The 21,258-nt window shown below is 43.2% G+C and overlaps 2 protein-coding genes across 2 annotated transcripts in view; one reads left to right on the plus strand and one right to left on the minus strand.

The window, feature by feature from the left end:
• Positions 1–18,835: 18,835 nt before the first annotated feature.
• Positions 18,836–19,644, minus strand: smim19 (small integral membrane protein 19). Its single transcript, XM_026999413.2, has 3 exons — positions 19,401–19,644; positions 19,083–19,207; positions 18,836–18,991 (listed from the first exon to the last, which is right to left on the minus strand). Exons 1-3 carry the CDS (start codon positions 19,529–19,531, stop codon positions 18,924–18,926), a joined length of 324 nt encoding a protein of 107 aa, XP_026855214.2. The 5' UTR covers positions 19,532–19,644; the 3' UTR covers positions 18,836–18,923.
• A 435-nt stretch (positions 19,645–20,079) lies between these two features.
• Positions 20,080–21,258, plus strand: part of si:ch211-175m2.5 (uncharacterized protein LOC568697 homolog) — a 3,830-nt gene continuing 2,651 nt past the window's right edge. The window contains exon 1 of the mRNA XM_026999412.2: positions 20,080–20,277. Coding sequence (XP_026855213.2) covers positions 20,224–20,277 — 54 coding nt within the window. The 5' untranslated portion in view covers positions 20,080–20,223. The remainder of the gene's footprint in view (positions 20,278–21,258) is intronic.

A 21,258-nucleotide genomic window follows, 5' to 3' on the forward strand; every position in this document is an offset into this window, starting at 1 on the left:
AGTATGAAAAGTAAACGCACAGGGAGTTAGGCTAAACATCCAAACCAAACTCATCTCCACTGTTTCAGGATCAGTTTGCACTACTGCAGTTGTGCTGAGTAGTACCATAATGACCATGGGTTACACTGTTCTCATTCAGTCCTGAAGTTCTCAGGAGCCCTTTATCAGATAGAAATCTGACTTCACTCCCTATGTTCCTGAGAAGGAGCAGCAGCCCTGGCGGATTGCACATCTGTTGGAGTGTGAGTGAGAAAGGAGTGGTAGAGCATTTTGAATAGATGGGCTTTGTTAATGCCATCCTTGTTTATCTGCTGATAGTTGCTGGGAAATGAAGGAGACCAGCACAGCTCAGCAGGAAAGGTGCAAGGCATTTTAAATCCTGTCAGAAAAGCGGTTTACCATTCTCACGGAACAATGATTAACCCAGCTATGTATGGAACTTGAGGAATCCATTTCAAACTGTGTATGTTGTCACAAGCCACCTGCTGTGTTGCTTCAGCGGTCGGCCTGGCCTCCTTCTGGTGCCTGGCGAGTTGGGAACTCTGGGCGGAATGTTCCGGCACTTTAACGCATGTCTTCTGGTGTTTTTCTCCCATGCCTTTTCAGCGGTTATGCCACACCATTTTATCCGTAACACACCTTCCTGCCAATTACAGTGTGGAGAAGCGCTCAGCACCATCCTGACACCTGCCCTGACAGAAACACAAAAATACGTATACATACATAGACACACGCGCACACACACACACTCCTAAACACAAGCATCCACACACAAACACAAACACACACACCCACACCAACACACACTCAGAATCACAAATACACACAGGTGGACACATTCTTACAGCCATATAAACCCAGTGTGTGTACTCGCCTAAATCAATTGCAGTCTCCTGAATGAATTGGACTTTGTACTCCATTTTTCACTTATTGGCACAGTGATTACATATTTCAGTGTTTTTTAGCATTAGTTCAAATGGCCAAACAACGTGTCACACCAGAGACAAGCCTGTACTCCTCCTCTCTTAAAGCAAGAAGTGCTGTCGGCAGATGAAGCCACTGGATCACCCTGTTCATAGGGTGGACTGTATAATAATGCATTGCCTATGATAGAAGGCTATTGCTATATGAGAAAGCTACACCAGCGCAGCAAGACTAAGTTATACATCCCGCCCGTAACGCCGCACACGCGTGTGAACTCAATCCGTGATAAATGATGCAACGTGTCATTTGAACAGAAGCCACTGTCAAGAAACCAAACAGCGACTTTCTGGAGCCAGAGCTTGTGACTAACTGCGCTCGTCCCTATGTGAGAGGACCGCTTTACCACAAGAGAGACAACCAGGCTCGATGCTGCGAGAACCGAGTAGCGCTTTGTGACGCAATAGATGCATCTATAAGGCTTTATTTGTGGCAAACACAGACGTGCTAAAAAACAAAAAAGAGGAGCGATGGACATGAAGATGTGACAAGCGCTATGAACCACAGAGGCTGGATTCTTAAAGGACTCATGAAAAACACTACACTTTCATATGAAATCTTTGCAAAATTAATCAGGCCTTCACACGCTATAGTGTCAATATGCGGCCTCTCCTAGACTTTGATCATCTAGTTGTGGTCTTAATTATGTGCATTATGAATGACCTTGAAATCTTGAAACAAACAGGCACCTGTTCAAAGGGAGACAGACACTCATATTCATAAATAAATCATAAATAAAAACATCAGCTCCCAGGGGTGTACAACCAATAACTGTATTACAGTTTTGCTAGAGTACTGCGACAACACACATCATGAACACTGTAGTTAAAACTCTTCTTACCATCATTTCCCAACACAGCGAATAAATAAACTCTTAATATGTTGAAATATATATACAGGAAACAGGGGAGAGTGAAAATAAAACAACCCTGTCATTATGATTATATTTGAAGCGCATCACATTTGTGTACACTGCCAGAGAGCTGATTTGGTTTTTGTTTTTTTTGCCTGAATGAATGTGAGTAGCGGCTTCCTTCGCCAGTATTGCCACAGGCTTTCTCAAAGGGACACAGCCCTGGGAATTCTTAAGCTGCTTTGTGACAAGATCTTTGTGTTGAGAAGCACATGGGCTGGCTCTGCACTCACTCCAGCACAGACATTGTGCTGAAGGAGGAGAGGTCGATGAATGCATACGAGTCGAGAGGGAGGGAGATGCCAAGGAGGAGAAGACACAGAACTTGTCCATTTAGGTGATGGAGAAGAAGGCAAGCGTACTTCAGACATGCTCCTCTTTGTGTGTGTGTGTGTGTGTGTGTGTGTGTGTGTGTGTGTGTGTGTGTGTGTGTGCGCAAGGATGCAGTCGAACTGTCCAGCATCCTTTGCTTTGTGGTCTTCTTTGCAGAACTGCCCGTGGGCCTTGAACAGGGTTATTTTTAGGCCTTTACTGATGAGATGAACCAATCACTGCTTCCCCACAAAGAGGCTGGGATACCTGCTGTGAGTCCATGTACCACAAGCAGCTACCTTTAGCTGTGTGGGAAAAACCAGGCATATATATAGCTGAAGAACTAACAGTGGATGCTATGCTTCTGTCAGCTCTAAGCTTGCAGTCAATGTTTTCAAGCGCCAACAGCTGCACGCAACTTATTGGTCTAGATGCCCGAATAGTGAATGTCTGAAGGCTGCTAGAGACTTTGGAGCAGCGATAATAATTTAGGTCCCATGGTGTTGAGGAGGTGTTGACAGTGCCAGCACTCAGATCGGCATCGACATTTGGGCTTGTCAGCTGCCTTAATCAAGCACTGTTACTACATATGATTCTTCAGCCATGGGTCATGTGACTTTGGGTAACATCACCATGCTGTGATAAACAGGGAATAACAAACACCCTGACCCAGTACCTGTCCTAAAGCACCAGTGCACCATGTGCTTTAGTCGGTTTCTTGCTCTACATGAGTAGGAGTTATGAAAGGTAATTAGTGAAGGGGGCAAATGCCAAAACTGCAGTTCAGGGCAGGAGAGAGGGGCTTCAAGAGGGGAATTAATACCACTAGATAGAACAGCACGAGCAAAATGACTGTCTAGGTCTGACAGCATCGCGAAGATCCTAGTTTCTAATGTCCATTTAAAATCGAGATACAATGCTAGTAAAACACGTAAACGTCCATGTAAAACGACTCATTTGTTCTTAATGTTGTCCGTTACAGCATACAAGCTCGTGTATTCACAGTCTCAACCTCGCGCCATTCAAGGTTAAACACAAAATCGCCAGTGAGTGGGAGAGAGGGAGAGACAGAAAAACACATATTTCCTCTAAAAACACCCCTCGCTTCTCCGGCACCCATCTTCATTACGGCGCTAAGCTGTGATTAGATTGCAGACCCGGCGTGTCAAGCAGCGGCGCTATAAATACACAATAACCCCTCTATCCCCCATCCTTTACCCAACCAGCACTATTCTCCCGCTCTAATGTACGTGAAGCCTCGGATAATTGCGCCAGATTACAAAAGAGCACCTCGCAGGTATTTTTCCCTCTCCCCCTCCCAACGGTGGTGGTTGGAATATGTGCTCAGTTAAGTGTTATCCACACGGACCGACTGTTGCCGAGCCTCGGACTCTGATGCACTTTAACAGAACTCCATTGAGAGTAATGACTCTTCGCCCCGCGCGCTGTTATTCCCTCTGGTTCAACAGGGTAAAAGCGCTGATAAGAATGAAAATGAAAGGGGCGCTTTGCCATGCAGGCGCGCGCCCTCCGTCCTTCTCCCGCCGTTTGATGCTGCTTTTAATGCAGGCTAAATGTAACTTCGCCCAAGTGCATAATGCGTTCCGGAGTTTGTGCATAGCCTGCCGAGGCAAAGCCTGCAAGTGGCGAAGAAAAAGCACGGCATGCTATTAAGTCTGGCAGACTTTACTCTTGCATAGCCGATACAAGTGGACGTCAGATGATTAGGCGACTATATAGGCCTGGATGAACAGCCTAACAAATTATTTTCCCGGGACGTGCACCGGAAGCTCCATTTCCATTGAAAATGTAACAGAAACCATAATATGCTTTCTAGTTAGAAGGCGAGTGCAGCATCAGTAAGATTAGGCCCAATCATTATAATGTCCTTTCCGTGATTATCTACAAATGTTCTGGTATATGCAGTGAGAGTAACGGAGTAACACCTGACCATCACACCATCTCCAAATCATCTCATCTTCCTCTCATTTTTTAAATAGGAAGATCTCACACTTGCATTTTACAGCTTTGGAATTCACGGATGGCTAGTCATCAATTATCAATTGCTGTCATTTCTCTCACACACATTTCACACACACACACACACACACACACACACACACACACACACACCTTTCTGTTTCAGTCTGAGAGCTAAGTCCTTCTGTCCCATTCCCAAGCCACTTCTACTGTGGATATCCTGTCCACACGCTGGCACAAGCAGCAGGCTGCACACAGCACGCTGCACCAACCTCTCTTGCAATACCTAACAGAGAGCTTGACAGAGAAGTTATTAGTTATTTTCAGAATGTGAGCTTCTGTGTGTGTGTTTATATGAGAGTCAGAGAAAGAGAAAGAGTGTGTGTCTTACACACATACCACACACACTTGCTTCACATTCTCATTGCTTTGGATAGACATGGGCTGGACGTACACACACGTCATAACCCAGATTTATGAAGAAAGAAAATATTCTCAATATCTCTGTCTCTGTCACTCTCTCTTTCTCTCTCCATCTTTCTTTCACCCTCTTCACTGACTCTTTCTCTTTCTCCCTTGTCCTCTCTTTCTCTCTCTTCCTCTCTTTATCTCTGTAATAAAAGGATTTTGTTACAGTGCTGCTCACAAGTCTGCTGAATCTCATTAAGCATCCAATATAACAATAATAAAAAAAATTCTTCAAACCACATCTGCTCCATTCATGTACACACACCCTGTTGAACCTTCAAAAGATGTGCATCACTGCCTGGATTTCTTTGGAACCATACTGAGGTAGTTACTGCTAAATGCTACTTGCCCCATTTTCATGCGTTTTGATGAGAACTACAGTTCTATAAATATATCATAAATATAGCCATGCTATTAATACCAACCTACTTCAATTTATTTTTTGAAACTTTGCCAACAATTTGCTTCTCATTAAAATGAAAAACTACCTACAGTCCTTTCAAATAGAATGAAGCATCAAGAGATGAGTATAGTAGTTCAGTGGTTAAGGTACTTGACTTGTAATCAGAAGGTTGCTGGTTTAAGCCCCCCCACTGCCAAGTTGCCACTGGTGGGCTCCTAAGCAATGCCCTTAACCCTCATAATTGTAAGATGCCTTGGATAAAAATGTCAGTAGTTAACAAGTGTGTAATGATTATTTGTAAATATTTATTACTTCATTCAGCCCTATTCAACCAGCTGTTCCATTTGCCTTTTAGTTTGACAAGCTTCTAGGTATACAAAATACACACACACACACACACACAAACACGGCCAGAACGTGTACTGTGCTGTATGCAGTGTAGTCCAAAAGGTCGCCCAGGAGTTGATAAGCCAACAGAAACTTGTGTGGAAACCCTGTAAAGGGAGCAGACATGGGTCTGCTCTTCTCTCCTGTGTTCAATTCACAATCACTGAGACAGAGTAGTTCCATAGTGACTGCTGTCCTAACGTCTGCGCAGGCAGCTGCCAGCCTGGAGTCCACAACAGAATTTTCAGTGTGTCAAAAACGCCAGTGAACAGGTAGGGTGAGCCCAGTGAGCAAAGAGCTGAGCTGCTTTACAAGCGACCTCAGTGTCTGCCTGATCTGGAGGGAATTAGTTTGCTTTAGTCAAGTCATTGCAAGCCTCATAGCAGAGCAGTGGAAATAGAGTGCAGGGGAGCAGGGAGTGGCTTTGAATTCAAACACACGTACACACATGCACATGCACACACACACAGAAAGAAAGAGGTCCTGCAGTCTCTCGGCAGCCCCACTGTGTGTCATGTGATCTGGAGTCAGGGAGGAAATGTATTTTCTCTTGGCCTGCCAGGAAACCTCTAGGACCATACAAGGCAGTTCCTGCCCCCGACACACTCCTTCCTGCCAGCTATGTATGGAGTTTCCTGCCCTTTCTCTCCCTCCCTCTCTTCCTCGCTCCCTATCCCTTTCTCCCTCTCCCTCTCCCCCTTTCTCCTGCTCTCCCTCTCCCCCTTTCTCCTGCTCTCCCTCTCTTTCTTTCTCCTGCTCTCCCTCTCTCTCTTTCTCCCTCTCCCTCTCTCTCCCGCTCACTGCTCTTTGTGTTGGCTGCTTGCCCTGGCAAACTGGCTGGGTAAAATCCTTTCTCTCACTGGCTTTTGCTTTTTTTCTCTGTGTGTGTGTGTGTGTGTATGTGTGTGTGTGTGTGTGTGTGTGTGTAAAGCAGGCCAGAGGTTTCTGATTACACATTGCTGCTGTGTAAGGGAATGGCATTCATCTGCATGCATGTGTTCTTCCACTAAAGCAATATGATATAGGCTGTGTGCATGTGTATATGTGTATGTGAAATACTTATATCAGAAGCACTCTCTGTGTACACCACACTGTTTTAGTGTATGTGTGGAGACACACCCCACCTCCATATCCAGCATCTCTGCCTATAAAATGATCCAGTTCCCAGTCCAGTCCTCTGGGCCCTAACGTTGCACTTTGGTGTTGTTCTAGTGCAGTTCTCAGCACAGCTGGAACTGGTGACCACTGCCCAACAGTGCTACTTTCCTGCAGTATGTGTGCTGGTTGGATGAAATAATCACACTGCCTGCAAGGATGTGCATGCATCTTATTTTTCTACATCTAATTTGACATATAAACACATGAATGAAGAAAGAATCAATCCAACAGGGTGATATTTGCCTAACAAAACTACACAGACCTCAGATAGGCACAAAATATTGTGTTTAAAAAGGCCTGAGTAAAAGTGACTTCAGAGATGGAAAAGATGGGGTTTTCTGTTGAAAAGTATATGTATACCCCAAATAATAATTCAGTTTTCTTCTACTGTATGCCTGTCAGATACACAGTAATTGGAATAAACACAAAATGCAGTTATCTTTCTGTGTCGATCTCGCTCTCTCTCACACACAAACACACACATACACTCAAAACACGCACACGCACATGCACACACACACACACACACACACACACACACACACACACACACACACACACACACACATACACACACACACACACACACACACACACACACACACACACACACACACACACACGTCACTAGGTCTGTCCACATAGGAACATTTCATTTGTGGTTTGACTTATGTGTGATTTCCCTTTATATTAGCAGAAAAACATTTGTTTTTATACAAACCTTTAGCATGCAAATGCAGGACATTCCACCATACACACAGATCTAAAAAAGTGGCCTATGATAACATCATATATCCCAACAAACTCATCCCCTCACCAATAACCATCCTAATCCGTTACTACGGAAACCCCCATATAGATGGATGACATCAGCACTCAGTCAACCCTAGACCATTGGTCAAGCGCAACTGGTGTGTGACAGCATGTAGAAGTGCGATGACACTGATTCGCTTTGCTTCGCCTGAATGGCTGCAGCCCTACAGAATGGCAATTCCTTAGCAATTGATTGGCACTGTGCTACAGCAAGAAGCATTCAGGCATAGTGGCTAATCATTTTCACCCAGCTCAATCCAAGCATGACCTGAATTTGATATGGGATGAACAGAGTCACACTCCACTGTCACTTGGCCAGTTCGTGGATAATCAATTATCAAAGCTAGCTTTGCGTAAGCCCAATTGAAACACTTGTTGTGCTCAAACATGTTTTTTTTTTCAACTGGCAACCTCAGTTACAACTCTTCCTTACAACGCCTCTAAAAGCAGTGTGGCCTGTCACAGCCGTATGCCTGGAATATATCTCATTGCCAAGACAATACCTTTTTTTTTTAGGTCATATTCCACCACGTCTTTAATGGAGTCAGGCCACATGCTGAATGCACAGAGAAATTACTGACAGACTTTTGATTCTTGTCATAAAAACGAAATAAAAGAACCAGAAAACCACGGCAGAGCTCTTGTTATGCAACTCTGAACATGCCCCCCTAGAGGTATTACAAAGGTATTACATTACAAAGTGAAAAATCTTGAGAGAGAGCAAAAACATGGGCAACGGAGAATTAAACCAAGTTGAACAACATCTTTTTTATTTAATTTTATTTTACTGAGCACAATGACAGCCATTTGTGGGGTCTATAAGTGTTCAAGTTTAGAGATATGTTTTGTGAGATGGAATTGCTGCTAACATTTAAAATGACCTTCAAATACACTAAATTGTGTACTAAGCCAACACTTCCTTGGGCATCTGGCAAACATCCACGATGATCTGTCCCTCACATATGCAAGCAAGCACACGCACGCACACACGCACGCACACACACACACACACACACACACACACACACACACACACACACACACACACACACACACACACACACACACAGATTCACGGAAGTGCAGCTGTAGGTACTAAAAGAGTAAATCAAATCACTAATATTATTCATATCACAAACCAACAAATAACTACTCATGAACGCGCATATTAGGGTAAACGTAGTACAATCAACAGATCAGTGTTAATATTATCAGTCAATATTGAGAAGTATCTGTAATTCAAATAAAGTGGGTTATATAAATTGCTCTTCTCTGCCAGGCCACTCCACATATCTATTTACAAAACTGTAGACGAAAAGAATTAAAGTGATTCTGATGTTTCTCCTATTTCTCCTTTTGATTAGATGTCTCATACAAATAGCGTACGTATATTATTGCTTCATTAATTTGAAAGTACACACGGCACAGTGGAAAAACAGGAGTTTTCTCTCACACAGCTGTCTGTTTCACGATGCACGCAGTAATTGTCGGTCTTTCAAGCATCCCCCTTCAGACGCACTTCAAAGAAAGCGGATCGCGTCCAGGGTCGCAATTAGCGAACATCGAACAGCCTGAAGAGGCACGCGGCCCGTCGCCGTCACGCTCCTATTGTTCTCGGGCTCCAGTCTCGTGATGCGTGATGCGCGGGTACACCTGCATACCCGCAGGGCCACGCCGCACAACGGGACTGATGCATGCGCTCGCCACCGAACGCGCCACATAGTGAAATTTTCTGAAACGAGACATCATTGGGGATTTCGCTTGTGATAATTTTTTTTGGATTGCTTATGACTACGGGTAGGCAGTTAAAACATATCAACTGAAACCCGCGAGATGCTTGTCAAATACTATCAAACAATACATTAAAATATGCTAAGAGAAATCTAATACTTTTTGTAACATGTCTTTTATTGTTCTAGACCTGTGCAAACTTTGTGAAAACACGTCTTCAGAGGCACGATCCTGCGTTTTTGCGCGTGAGAAGACTGAAGCTTTGCTAGATCTCTGCCCGCAGGTTTCTCGGGGTTAGTCGTGCTTCATGTGTTAGGAAGCATCTATTCCCAACCTGATCACCAACCTAATAATGCACACCAATAAAACAAGTTAATAAGAATTCATAGTAAAAATATGAGCACCGCTGATCAGCTAAAATACAAAACGCTAAATATACACTTAAGAAACATGCATTATTCATTTAAGATTACATTAAAATGGAAAGGTTCAAATCACAAACAAGGTGCGCTGGTGCGCATTTATACAACACGTGTGTGTGTGTGTGTGTGTGTGTGTGTGTGTGTGTGTGCGTGCGTGTCTAGTCAGGCTACTCCACAGCTTCTCCTTACACAGCAAGTGAAGCTTCCAGTGCAATGACCCATAATGCAAACCGCAGCTGAGCCGAGTCGCGCGCGTCGTTACACAATACGTCCGACCTGACCCTACACCTAAAGAAACCCGTACAAACACTGTAGCACGCACGCGCGCCCTCGCCTACCGACCACAGATGACAGACACAAGAAGGTTCATGACAGTAGAGTGCAACAAGGAGCAGCTGCGAAACAGCTCTGCTGACACCTACAGTAGATGCTAGGCTACATTCTTCGCTTGGCAGCCCTGAAGGACCATGCTGTTGCTGTGTGGATGCGGTGGGCTGCTTAAAACCTCAGTTAGTGTTGGAGGAGCTGAGAGGTCCAATCCGACACTCTCAATAGATTGTTTACATATTCAAATGCAGACGTATCTTATCACGCGAGCTTAAACTGAGACTTGATTTTTAAAGATTTGCTGGTTTCCTGTGCCCTTCACTTACAGTCGATCTCGTATACCACCTCGGAATAAAAACGGGATATAGTTGTTAAAGATGGTAATGTACTAGTATGGCAGTAAAATTGGATGAATGCTGATATTTTAACAATGATCCTATGAAAGCCTTCTCATTCTGTCAAACCCCGCATACCCTATGAGGAATTGCTTTCTGTTCTGTGCATCATTAAGCCAACACCGGTCGGTGCGCTTTAGCTGAGGTCATCAAGACAGGACGGGAGTGAAGGGACTGCGCTGTGTACTGATGAGTCAACGCTACACTCAGACAGTTGAAGAGCACTACAGTACCTGGACTGAGAGCATGGACTCAGAATATCTAGGAATACGGAAATGCCATCTGATTCAGACAGTTTAGACAAGCTAGTGTCGCAAGCACGTATACACGCTCGCACACATACTCAAGACAATCTCGAATGCATTGCCGATTTTCATGCATTGCCCACAAGAGGCTATAAAATCTTTAACGCATTTGCTAATAATGAACAGAATATGTGTGTTATGTCAGCAGCAAGTCTAATCCCCAGATACATTGCTAAAAAGTATCCCACAGCAGGATGATGTGTCTGGCCCAGGCAGAGTAGAACGTTGTTATAAACCCGTCAGTGAGAGGGCACTGTCTAGGCAGGGAGGCGTGCCAGCCACGACTGCAGGCCTCATGGTGTGTGTTAATGGAGGGTGCAAAGCAACAGCCCACTGTCTGGCTCCATTCTGAATGCCATGCCCAGTTCTGACCCAGCCTACATCGGCGCCCTCCAGAGGGCGAGGTGAGGTTGGAGCCCAAGAACTTGTAAATACGACCGGAAACACTCATAAAGACCCCTCTCTCTGTGAAACACTGCTTGACTCTTTTTGGACTTGACATTTTTTTCTTTTTATAAGTTATCATCATTTATAAATGTTTTTGTGTCTTACAAAAAACAGAGACTTTAAAATGGGCCCAGAGATGCACTGCTGCTAGGATAATACTCATGGAGAGAGGGGGGGGTTCTCTCCGCTGGCCTTAACCCCTGGCTCACTTGCTGCAGCAGCATGACCTGGAAGGGACAGCTTTTTTCACTACAACAAATTCACAATATTTTAATAAACAAGATATATTCTGTGAATCACAAAAACCTTTTTTAATTGCCTGTTGTTTCAAAACACTGAAGTCATTTAACCATAACTAGGATGACAAATTATAGAAAGTTTGAAGATATTTTGTTATAATATTAGGATTAGGAATAACAATGCTTATAAATGCTTTATAAATGTATGTTTTGTCACCTATTTATAAACTAGAAAACTAGATCTAAATGTGCCTTTATAATGAGTGTGTGTAGATATGTACCATGGGTAAAGCATACTTAGAAAACACTAAATCAACATTTAAGTTCTTAGTTCAGTATGCAGCGTATGTATTGAAAACCAGACATTTTCTTAAAGTTCCCATAATCACTTTCCAGTGACAGCCATAATAAACCCTTCTCTCTCATTTTTACAGAAAAAACACCTGCAGACCCTTTTCCTCACACCTGAGACATGTCACCATTCTGATTACATAATATGTCAATCAGACAAGTTCATTCTCTCGCTCTCACATACACGCTTGAACATATTTAAAACAGAACAAGGGCTGACATTAAAAAATATTCATTTTATTCATGAATTCATTTGCTGTGTCAATTTAAGAGAGTCTAGCAGCAAATGCTGCATAATTAACAAATGTTAGTCAGAGCCACATGTGTATATAGTTCAGATATAGTTTCTGAAAGATTGCTTTGAACACTGATTTTTTCCCTCTTTCAAAACCCAGCAAGACGGGTGCCACCTACCCCATGACACTAAAACAGAAAACATGTTTTCAAGTAAGTCTTACAAATCATCCTGTAACATGCCTTTTATTGTCCTAGACATATGTTATGAAAACTGAGTGGAAAAACACAGTTTGGGTGCCCCAGACAGAGGCGTGGAGTGTGAGGTTGCGTGTGTGTGTGTGTGTGTGTGTGTGTGTGTGTGTGTGTGTGTGGTGGGCAGGAGTCAGACAGTATATCTGAGCCAGGATTTAAGAGCTTGGTAATTATGGTCAACCGCGCTCCCTCCTCATGCTCCATCAGCACTGGCCTGCTTTATACCACTGGGGGAATTTTTCATGAAATTCCATTGCTTTTCTCCCCAAACTCTCCCCAAATTCCAGCCCTGTCCACAGACCGAAATAAACACACAGCTCATGTCTGCACATGTGCTCTGGGGCCAGCTCAGAGGGATTCACCTTAATCTTATCAAACTAACTGTGGCCAAATTACTTTACTCTGGAAGCCATGTTAAGTGTTGTTCATAGCTGTTTGTGGTACTGGCTGCACTTTCTACAGTACTACCTCATCTTACTTAAAACCATCATATCTACATCTGGTGAATTATAGCATAACTGTTACACATTATTATACCATAACTGTTCACATTAAATGTAAACAGGGTAATAACATAGGGATTTTTTTAGTAATTCTGGATTTTTCTGGAGTAATGGTTTCTCTGAATTAAACAGCATTGAACTTTATCACAGAGTAAATAAACCTATGTTGAAGTTTCCAAACGGTGTGTGTGTGTGTGTGAGTGAGAGAGAGAGAGAGAGAGAGAGAGAGAGAGAGAGAGAGAGAGAGAGAGAATTGAGTTCTATGTCTCTCTGCACCTCTATCAGGACTAATATTCAGGGATATAGTACAAGAGTTCAAGAAAAACATTGTATGCAAGAGTGCAACACTGGGAGAGAGTGTGGAGAAAGAGAGTGAGAGAGAGCATGAGTAAGAATGAGAGAGAGAGGTATGTGCTCTGAGGCCATAATCGATTGTTAGGGAAAGCTGGTTGCAGCTAACTAGCCCCGACAGTGCTCATCAAAGAAACATGGCCGTCAGAGCGGTTCTAAATCAATGAGCAGGTCGGCCTCGGTGCTGATGCCATTCCTTCTGCCTCAGTCCTAGCTCTCAGCTCTAGACCACAGCAGAGGAAAAAAGCCACAGAGAAAGCTTCTCCATTCTCACCCCACGCTGACAAAAGGTGCCAAGCAGAACAAGTGGACGGGTTTATTTTTAACAAGCTGTCAGTTGTACCGCTAGTGAGGCGACGTCAGGTCCCAGTATGTGTCAGAAGCTGGCACATGTGTGACACAAATGAGGGAGGCCTAAATCGTACAGGATATCCGGCTAGAAATGGTTAGGAAGGCTAAAGAGTGGGTGGCTGCTGCGTTAGATGTGGTCCTTCGCCGCGAAAGAGTCCCATGTTCCCAGCCGAGCGCGACTGCCGGCATCAGGTCACGCTTGCATATGGTAGGAGTTAGGGGTCGTTTATTCGTGCCCGGCTCTGACAGCAGTCCCCCGCCACATGATTCATACACATTCTGCCTTTCATACGAGCAGACCTCAGCGACACTGGGAGCACCATGCCCTTTATGAAGATGGAAGAGCCCGATTGAAGCTGCAGTCGGGAGTAGAGACGGAAACGGCGGAGCTGGAGGAAGCAGCGAGTTTCTCATGGAAACACCAGCAGCTGGAGGGGAGCTCCGGCACCAGCTGTCAGCCACATCTGTTTCACTGAGTGAGGGCCTCAAGGAAGAACAGATGGCTTTATTAACAGGAGGGCTAGTGCTTTAAGGCTTACTAGATTACTTTTTATTCGGCATTCCTGGGCGAGACCCTGGGGCAGGGGTCCTAGAGAAAGGAAGCATCTCAGGGGGCAACGGCTGCAGCTAAACATAGGTTTGGGTCTTTTTGTTTGTTTGTTTGGAGATTTTTATTTCGTCACACCGTTCTAAGAAACAGAAAGTAAACAGGAGAAAGTAAACAGGGGAACCGCTAGCGACAAACAGGGAAGAGGCCTCCTGTCTGTGTCAACAACAGACAAGCCTCCAGGAAAAGCAACAAGGGCAAGAGCGCCCCGTGAGAATAACCCTGCAAGTGCTGGACGGCTGGCTTAAAGGTGCTGGACCAGTGGACAGAACTGAGGTCTAGTTCCTGGTTTTTTGAACACAATCTGCTTCAACCATAATACTGAGGCTCCTTTATATATGGCCATTCTAAGAACAACCCATGACTTTCGAATCAAGAATGGAAGATCAGACATCTCTAAATCTTTAAGTCAGTTAATAGCTACTATAAAATCTGGTTAGCTGGCATACTGTATAGCATAAAACTCCAACTTGGCAAAGACAGTGGACCTGACCCCAGCTCAACCATGCTGGGTTTGTTCTTCATGTCTCTATTTTTTGATGAGGGTAAATATTGACTAAGGCGTCCTTCAAGCCAGGTACAAGCAACTGCCACCTCTCAGTTCTCCCTAAGTCTTTTGCTAAAGCAAGGATGAACAGAGTGAGAGCCAATGGCCTAGCTGTGCTGTGGAGCACAGAGGAAGTGAGTGAGGAGTAGGGCCCCAGGAAGAACTGCTAAAACCGGGCCAAAGATGAGGGTCAGTCTGGGTCTCCTGTGTTTGCCATTCAGCTCTGGGCTCCACAGCGGCAGGCACCCGACCCATGCTGCGCCTGTTCTCTGCCAGCGTGCAGAGCAGAAGCCCCTCAGGGGGGTTTTACCCAGGGGAGAGCTCATGCAACCGCCGTGACGGCTGGCTCTGGGCTCAGAGAGGCAGCATGGCGCTTAGGTGTGAAAAAAACAAATCCAGAGCAGTAAGACTTCTAATCCTTCTCAGGGCATGGCCAGAGATGCAGGAGGCACAATGCATGCAAACATCATCACAAAATGTTCCAGAAGAGCACTTTGCTTTCATCCATAGAGTACTTTACATTAAGAGCAGTATTAACACAGGGAAGCTGTCCCAAAACAGCAAACTCCTGAAAAACCTCTGTGAAAATGACCCAGTGTCCACTTATAATCTGCAGAACCTCCGCTGGTCACATTTAACAAACGTACCTTTATCACGGCGTGAAATGGAGCTCGCTGCTCTTGTCTTTATTGGTTTAAAGCTTTTGGAGATGAAAGGCAGAGAAAGGAAGGCGCGGTGGGTGAACTGAAGGCACCCCGTACGGACCCGCCGACTGTCCCGTTTGATCGTGGTCCCCCACACAGGGATGGGAACAGAGGGAAGGAGCACAGGAGCCCCGCTTTCCATCCTCCCCGATTAGGTTTTTATCATTTGAAACGTCTTATTATTTGCCCACTCTCTCTCTGGCTCCCTCTCCTCTAATTAGCACCGGTTCTCTCTTATTCCCAGCTGAGGCCCCATGCGACCTGCGATGACGAAGAGAAGTCGAGAGTAGAAGTGAGAGTAGGGAGGGAGAGTGAGACGAGAAGTGCGGCACAGGGCCTTGGAAACACCGTGGTGAAACGGAAGGGGGGGATGAAGACGACTGTCGCGTCTCATCTGCGGCAAGATCCGGAGAGCTGCGGCGCTGGAGTGCGCGGCCGCCCGCTTGCCTGACACATGCGTGCCTTTCATAAAAGAAAGTGCTGGAAAGAACAGAGAGAGAGAGAGAGAGAGAGAGAGAGAGAGAGAGAGAGAGAGAGAGAGAGAGAGAGAGAGAGGGAAATGAGGCAGATTTTTCTGATAGCTGATTGATGCCTGATTGTGACCTACATTTGTCCCTAAGCATTAATTCAAACATGCGGTAGGGAGGAAGCTTGGTGGCTGTCTCTTCTGTTTAAGGCCAATACATGAAACACAGAGTTTGACAAGGTATCCCAAGAGCTTTCCACTAAACCACTCTGCATCTAGAGGTGCAGGCAAGGAATGTTTGTGCAACAGTAACAGGTACATGCAACAAGTGAGGATATCAAGCTATCCACAAGCAATGCACACAAGGTGGTAATAAGGCTATGGAGCTGCACTGCTCTAATAAAGCTGCAGTGTTGCAGCACTCCCTGCCCTGTTTGGCTGGCTAGGGTGTGTGGCCACAGCAGGGTAAACCGGAGCCGGGCTGCGGGCGCTCCTGTTGTAGCAGGCAGCTGGCCAGGGGCCAGGGCGTGCGGTCAGGCCATGTTTATGTCTGGCCGAGCCTGCAGCTCTAGGGCAGTGCCCACCACTGTTCCCAGGACAGCCCGACGAGGCCCTGGAGAGGCAGCCGGGCAACACCCAGGCCATAAACATGAAACCACCCGCTGACAGAGGCGCAGACATAGGAGGCTTCAGGGCTTGCTCCCCGACCCCTCTGGTTTGTTTTGCTTAAAGGTCCCTTCAGAATAAGCGGTTCAGATGATTGTTGATGTCTGCCAAACACAGACTTTGGCACTCGACACTGCCATAAATAACATGTACAGATTGTCTTGAGTAGATGATTGATATAACAAACAGAGAGATAAGAGGAGAGAAAGAAAGAGAACAAGAGAGAATATGTTTGAACTCTATGTTGAACACTAGAATTCTGACAGAGTGGAAAGCTCCTGGATTAAATGAATTTAATATAATACAAGATCATATTCTTATATAAGATGAGGCCAAAATGAAAGACGAAAGAAAGGGAAGAAGAAAAGCTTCTGTTCTCCTCATCTCTACGGAGGCCTGAGCTCTGGGGAGGGGGGTGGGGCTTAGGGGAAACGAGGCATCAGCCCAATAAATTCCAGTTTTCTAGCTGCAAGTGAAGCATCCTGGGATGACACCATCGCACATCAAACACACGAGCGGAAGAGCAGAACAGCTAGGCAAAGGGAAAAAAGCAGATCGAGAAAAAGAAACCAAGAAAGGCTTCTCGCACGTGCCGTTCTTTGGTTTCATACACACCTTACCACTGGTGCGCTAACACAGGATGCAGATTTCTCAGTGACATTTGTATCTCGCGGTGCTCCATCATGCCTCAGACACACTGCTGTTTGGTTCAGCTCATTTTAGCTTTTGGTACACTTTCACTCTTCCCCACAGAAGTCTTTCTCTAATCCTTGTTCAGATCCACTGCTCTTTTGAGCAAGTTAGTATAATTTCCCCAGGATAAATACACTTTATAATTTTATTACCATCTACAATAACTTGACATAACCTTTAAAGCAACAATGAACAAAAGCATAAGCAGCTATGTTTTAGCACCAAATACTTTTTCCATCTTTTTTTCATTAATTCTGTATGTAATATAGATGACAGAGAGGAAAACAAACAAACAATTAAGCAACTGTTCTATAAAGATGTATTACATTACTGAATCATCTGATTACAGTCTACCACAAATCTGGTGCACCATTTCAAATGTGTTGATCATCCTTTGAAGTATAATGCACCATACAGAAAAACCATGGAGAAAAACCAATTCATTGCTAAAAAATAAGTTGGCAGAGAGCAGAGCCACTTATACAGATGCCACTATGACTCTGAATACACTTCAGATGTAAGCAGCTGTTTATGGGATTTTCCAGGCATACTGTGAACTGGAGCAATATGAGTAGAGGCTAAACACCGTAGTACCTTAAGAAGAAGAAATCAGATGTTGTCAAGTGGGCCAGTAAGGCCTGGTCTTAATTCCATAGAAAGCTTGTGGCATTAGCTTGCTGTCTATGCTCAGCCACCTGGATGAAGCTTGAGTACAACAGACCAACCATGTGAAATGACAACAGATGTTTTAAGAGTATCAAACCACACGGAAAAATGTAAAAAAAAAAAAAAATGTAAAAAAAAAAATGGAAAAAATCAGAATATCATTATTTTATTCCATGCTTATTGTTTACAGATTTCCTTTTGCGAGACCTATCTTAACTCAATGACACAGGAATTTACTATGGAAATTAATCAATCAAATCATTCTTATGCTGGGAAATTAAAAGTTAAGATGCAGAAAGCTTGAAAACTTAATGTCTGCTTGGTCAAAACCAATGAAAAATATCTAGGCATCTGGAACATGAAAAAATGTCACAGTCTGTGAAGTTATACATAAAAATGAAATGACATGAGTTATAAACTTGAATACCCCAAGACGGCATCATTTAGAACAGATATTAGATGAATGTTTACAGGAGACAATGCCTCATTATAATAAAAAAAAAATTAAAGTAGGATTTAGCTGATAAATTGCCACAAAATCACCACAACATTTCCACTGATAGTATTAAACAAAGGGAATTAAACATCGGCCCAAGCAACATATGAAGAACACACCAGAGGGCGATATATTACCAAAAGCGTATGGAACATCGTAACTCTTGTACTTTACCAAGACAAGACAACGTAGACACTTCGACACGTTTAAAGCAAGACAAAACATTCAGTCTAGGCTACAGAATTACATCTAACTCCTAAAATATTCTTATTGAAAGACGACTGCGTTTAGAACCACGTGATCGAATTATTCTGTCATTTAAACAAGACAGAAAAAAATCCAAGCACTATTGAAAACAACCTCTAGATGGTAGCAGTTCCCCACATTTAAATCAGTTTCGCTGACAAAAATATCTGTAAATATGCGTTTGCACATTGCTCTTCATTTTGGCAATCTGCGAATGATTAAATAAAAACGTCCTTCATGGAAAAAAATATGAGGAGTATTCCCACCTTAATATTTATCCCAGTGCGTGTTTCTTCTTTATTGCCCTGGGTTGCTGAGTTTAAGAAGAAACTAAAATATTGCAGCGTTATCAAGATTTATATCGGACATTTAGTGTGTGTGTGTGTGTGTGTATATATATATATATATATATATATATATATATATATATATATATAAAATAACGTATCAGCCACGTAGCATATTCACATTTGCACAGTTAATACCCCTTCACCCGAGGCTCTCTCTCACTCCACTGAAAGCTGCACACTCTCCTGAGCCTGTATTTGCTGATGCTGTTGATCGAACTTTCGTGCTGAAATAGAAAGAAAGAAAAGGTTTCAGTACAGCCAAAACTTTAAAAGAAAAAGGCGATGAGGGGCCAAAAGCTAGCTACACTCACTCACCAAGAGAATACATTTCTAGTTGTTGCCTTAGCCGAACCTTCTGTAGACTGTCGTAGAAGTTTGGCTCTGGTATAGTTCCCACTGTAGGTGGCACTGAGAAGATGCGCATGATCTTCCTCTTATTCCTACGAAGAAATGAATTAAAGACACGAAATACACAATGTGTGCTCGCTTCCAGGTATGTCAAATAAGCACTGGCCAAAGTCACATTCCTTTACACCTAATACAAATAAGTTACTAAGACCATTATTAATAGTTATTTTAAAAAATCTAAAACATTATGTCACAGGCTAAAATTTGTAAAATTGCGGTTCTTACTTTCTGGCGTACATCAACAGTGCAAAGCTAACCAAAATAACGAGAAGGTAAACATTGGTAGCCTCGTTCCACGCTTCATGCACAGAATAATCTAGAGATTCCTCATTCGCCATCACCCCGTAACCACCCATCACAACAGAATATTCGTTTACCGGAGTTTTAAAAAAGGAAGAGAGAACTGAAAAACAACACAAAATCTGTCTATTTTCCGTAAGGTGAATTCAACATCTACAGTCACACTTACTTCCTGTTTGACACGCCATGTTTACCCTGTCAAAATAAAAGTATCGAAGACCATTTTATTATTCTATTAGGGTTTTTTTCTTAAGTTTCTTGTTTTGTCTTTAATTTTTTCCTTATCTTTAATTTAATAGCCCAATTAGTAAATAGTAGAAATAGCTTCTTAAACAATTTTTATTGCTGCACTGTTTTGCTGACAGCAACCCAGCCTTTCTTACTCGACTTAAAACAAAATGCCAATCATACCTGTTTTCAGACAGTAAAAACTAAGTAAAAAGAAAGACAATTAACATTTTTCTAACACAATTTAAGTAAATCGAAACTAATCTAATCTAATCTAATTAAATTAAATTCAGTGTCATATTCATGGGATGCTGCTTACTGCAATATGCTTCACATCTCACAGCACTGTAAACAGGAAATGCAATGTAGGTGATAAAATTCATTGGTTGAACGATTGAGAAGCGTAAGAAAATTCTTGTCAACGATAGGCTTTGCTTTGAGGTCGCTTCATGAGACAAGAGTAATAAAAAGGCACTACTTTGCTCGGCGTTAGCTTCTTTATTTTGAATGAAGGTTAAAAATGTTGTCTCTTGGTTTCATGAGGGTTGTTTGTTCTTCTGTTGTGGGCAAGATGGTAAGGAATCAATTGCGTTTTATATCTAGAGCCATTACCTGTCGGTATTTGTCTTTAAGATCTTGTGGTTTAGGTTGTTAATGCGTTCTGCACTTAGATTATGGTGTCATTAATATAGAAACGCATAATTGTTTTGGAATATATATATATATATATATATATAAAAAAATCTATATATATATCTATATAAAAATCTTCGCTATATAAAAATATATATATATATATATATATATATATATATATTTTTTTTTTTTTTTCTTCGTATTCACTCACCGGCAACTTTATTTAGAGGACCTCTACACCTGCTCGTTCATAATTATCCAGTCAGAAGATCGTGTGGCAACAGCATGCTGGCACGGATCCAGTAGCTTCCTGTAATATCACATCAAATATTACAATGGGACAAAATGCAATCTGATGTAAAAATGATTATTGTTGCCAGATGGGCTGATTTGAATTTTTCAGACACCGCTGATTTCTACACTCAACAGTCTGTATGGGTTACACAGATTGGTATGAAAAACTACAAATCCCCAGTGTGCAGCAGTTCTGTGGGTAGAAATTCCTTGTTGATAAGAGAGTACAGAGGAAATAGGCAACCTGGCTGAGTTGATAGGAAGACTCTGGGAACTAAAAGAACCATTCTTTACAAGCATGGTGATCAGAAGAGCATAGTAACAAGAAGTGGGTGGGCTTCCACTCCTGTTAACAGGAATCTCATGCTACAGTGGACGTAGACTGACCAACACTGGAGAGTTGAAGATTGGACATCTAGTTCCCAGTTAATTGAACATTGATTTCTACTGTGAAATGTAGATGGAAGGATCAGAATTTGGTGTAAAAAGAGCCCATGTACCCACCCTGCCTTGTCAGTTCAGTTTATTCACACTGCTGCTGGTGGTTTAATGGTGTGAGTAATATGGTTTTTCCCCTAATAACACTTGAGCACCATCTGAATGTCACAGAATGGTTGCTGTCCAT

This window comes from Electrophorus electricus, chromosome 12 (genome assembly GCF_013358815.1).
Source record: "Electrophorus electricus isolate fEleEle1 chromosome 12, fEleEle1.pri, whole genome shotgun sequence".
NCBI classification, from domain to species: Eukaryota; Metazoa; Chordata; class Actinopteri; order Gymnotiformes; family Gymnotidae; genus Electrophorus; species Electrophorus electricus.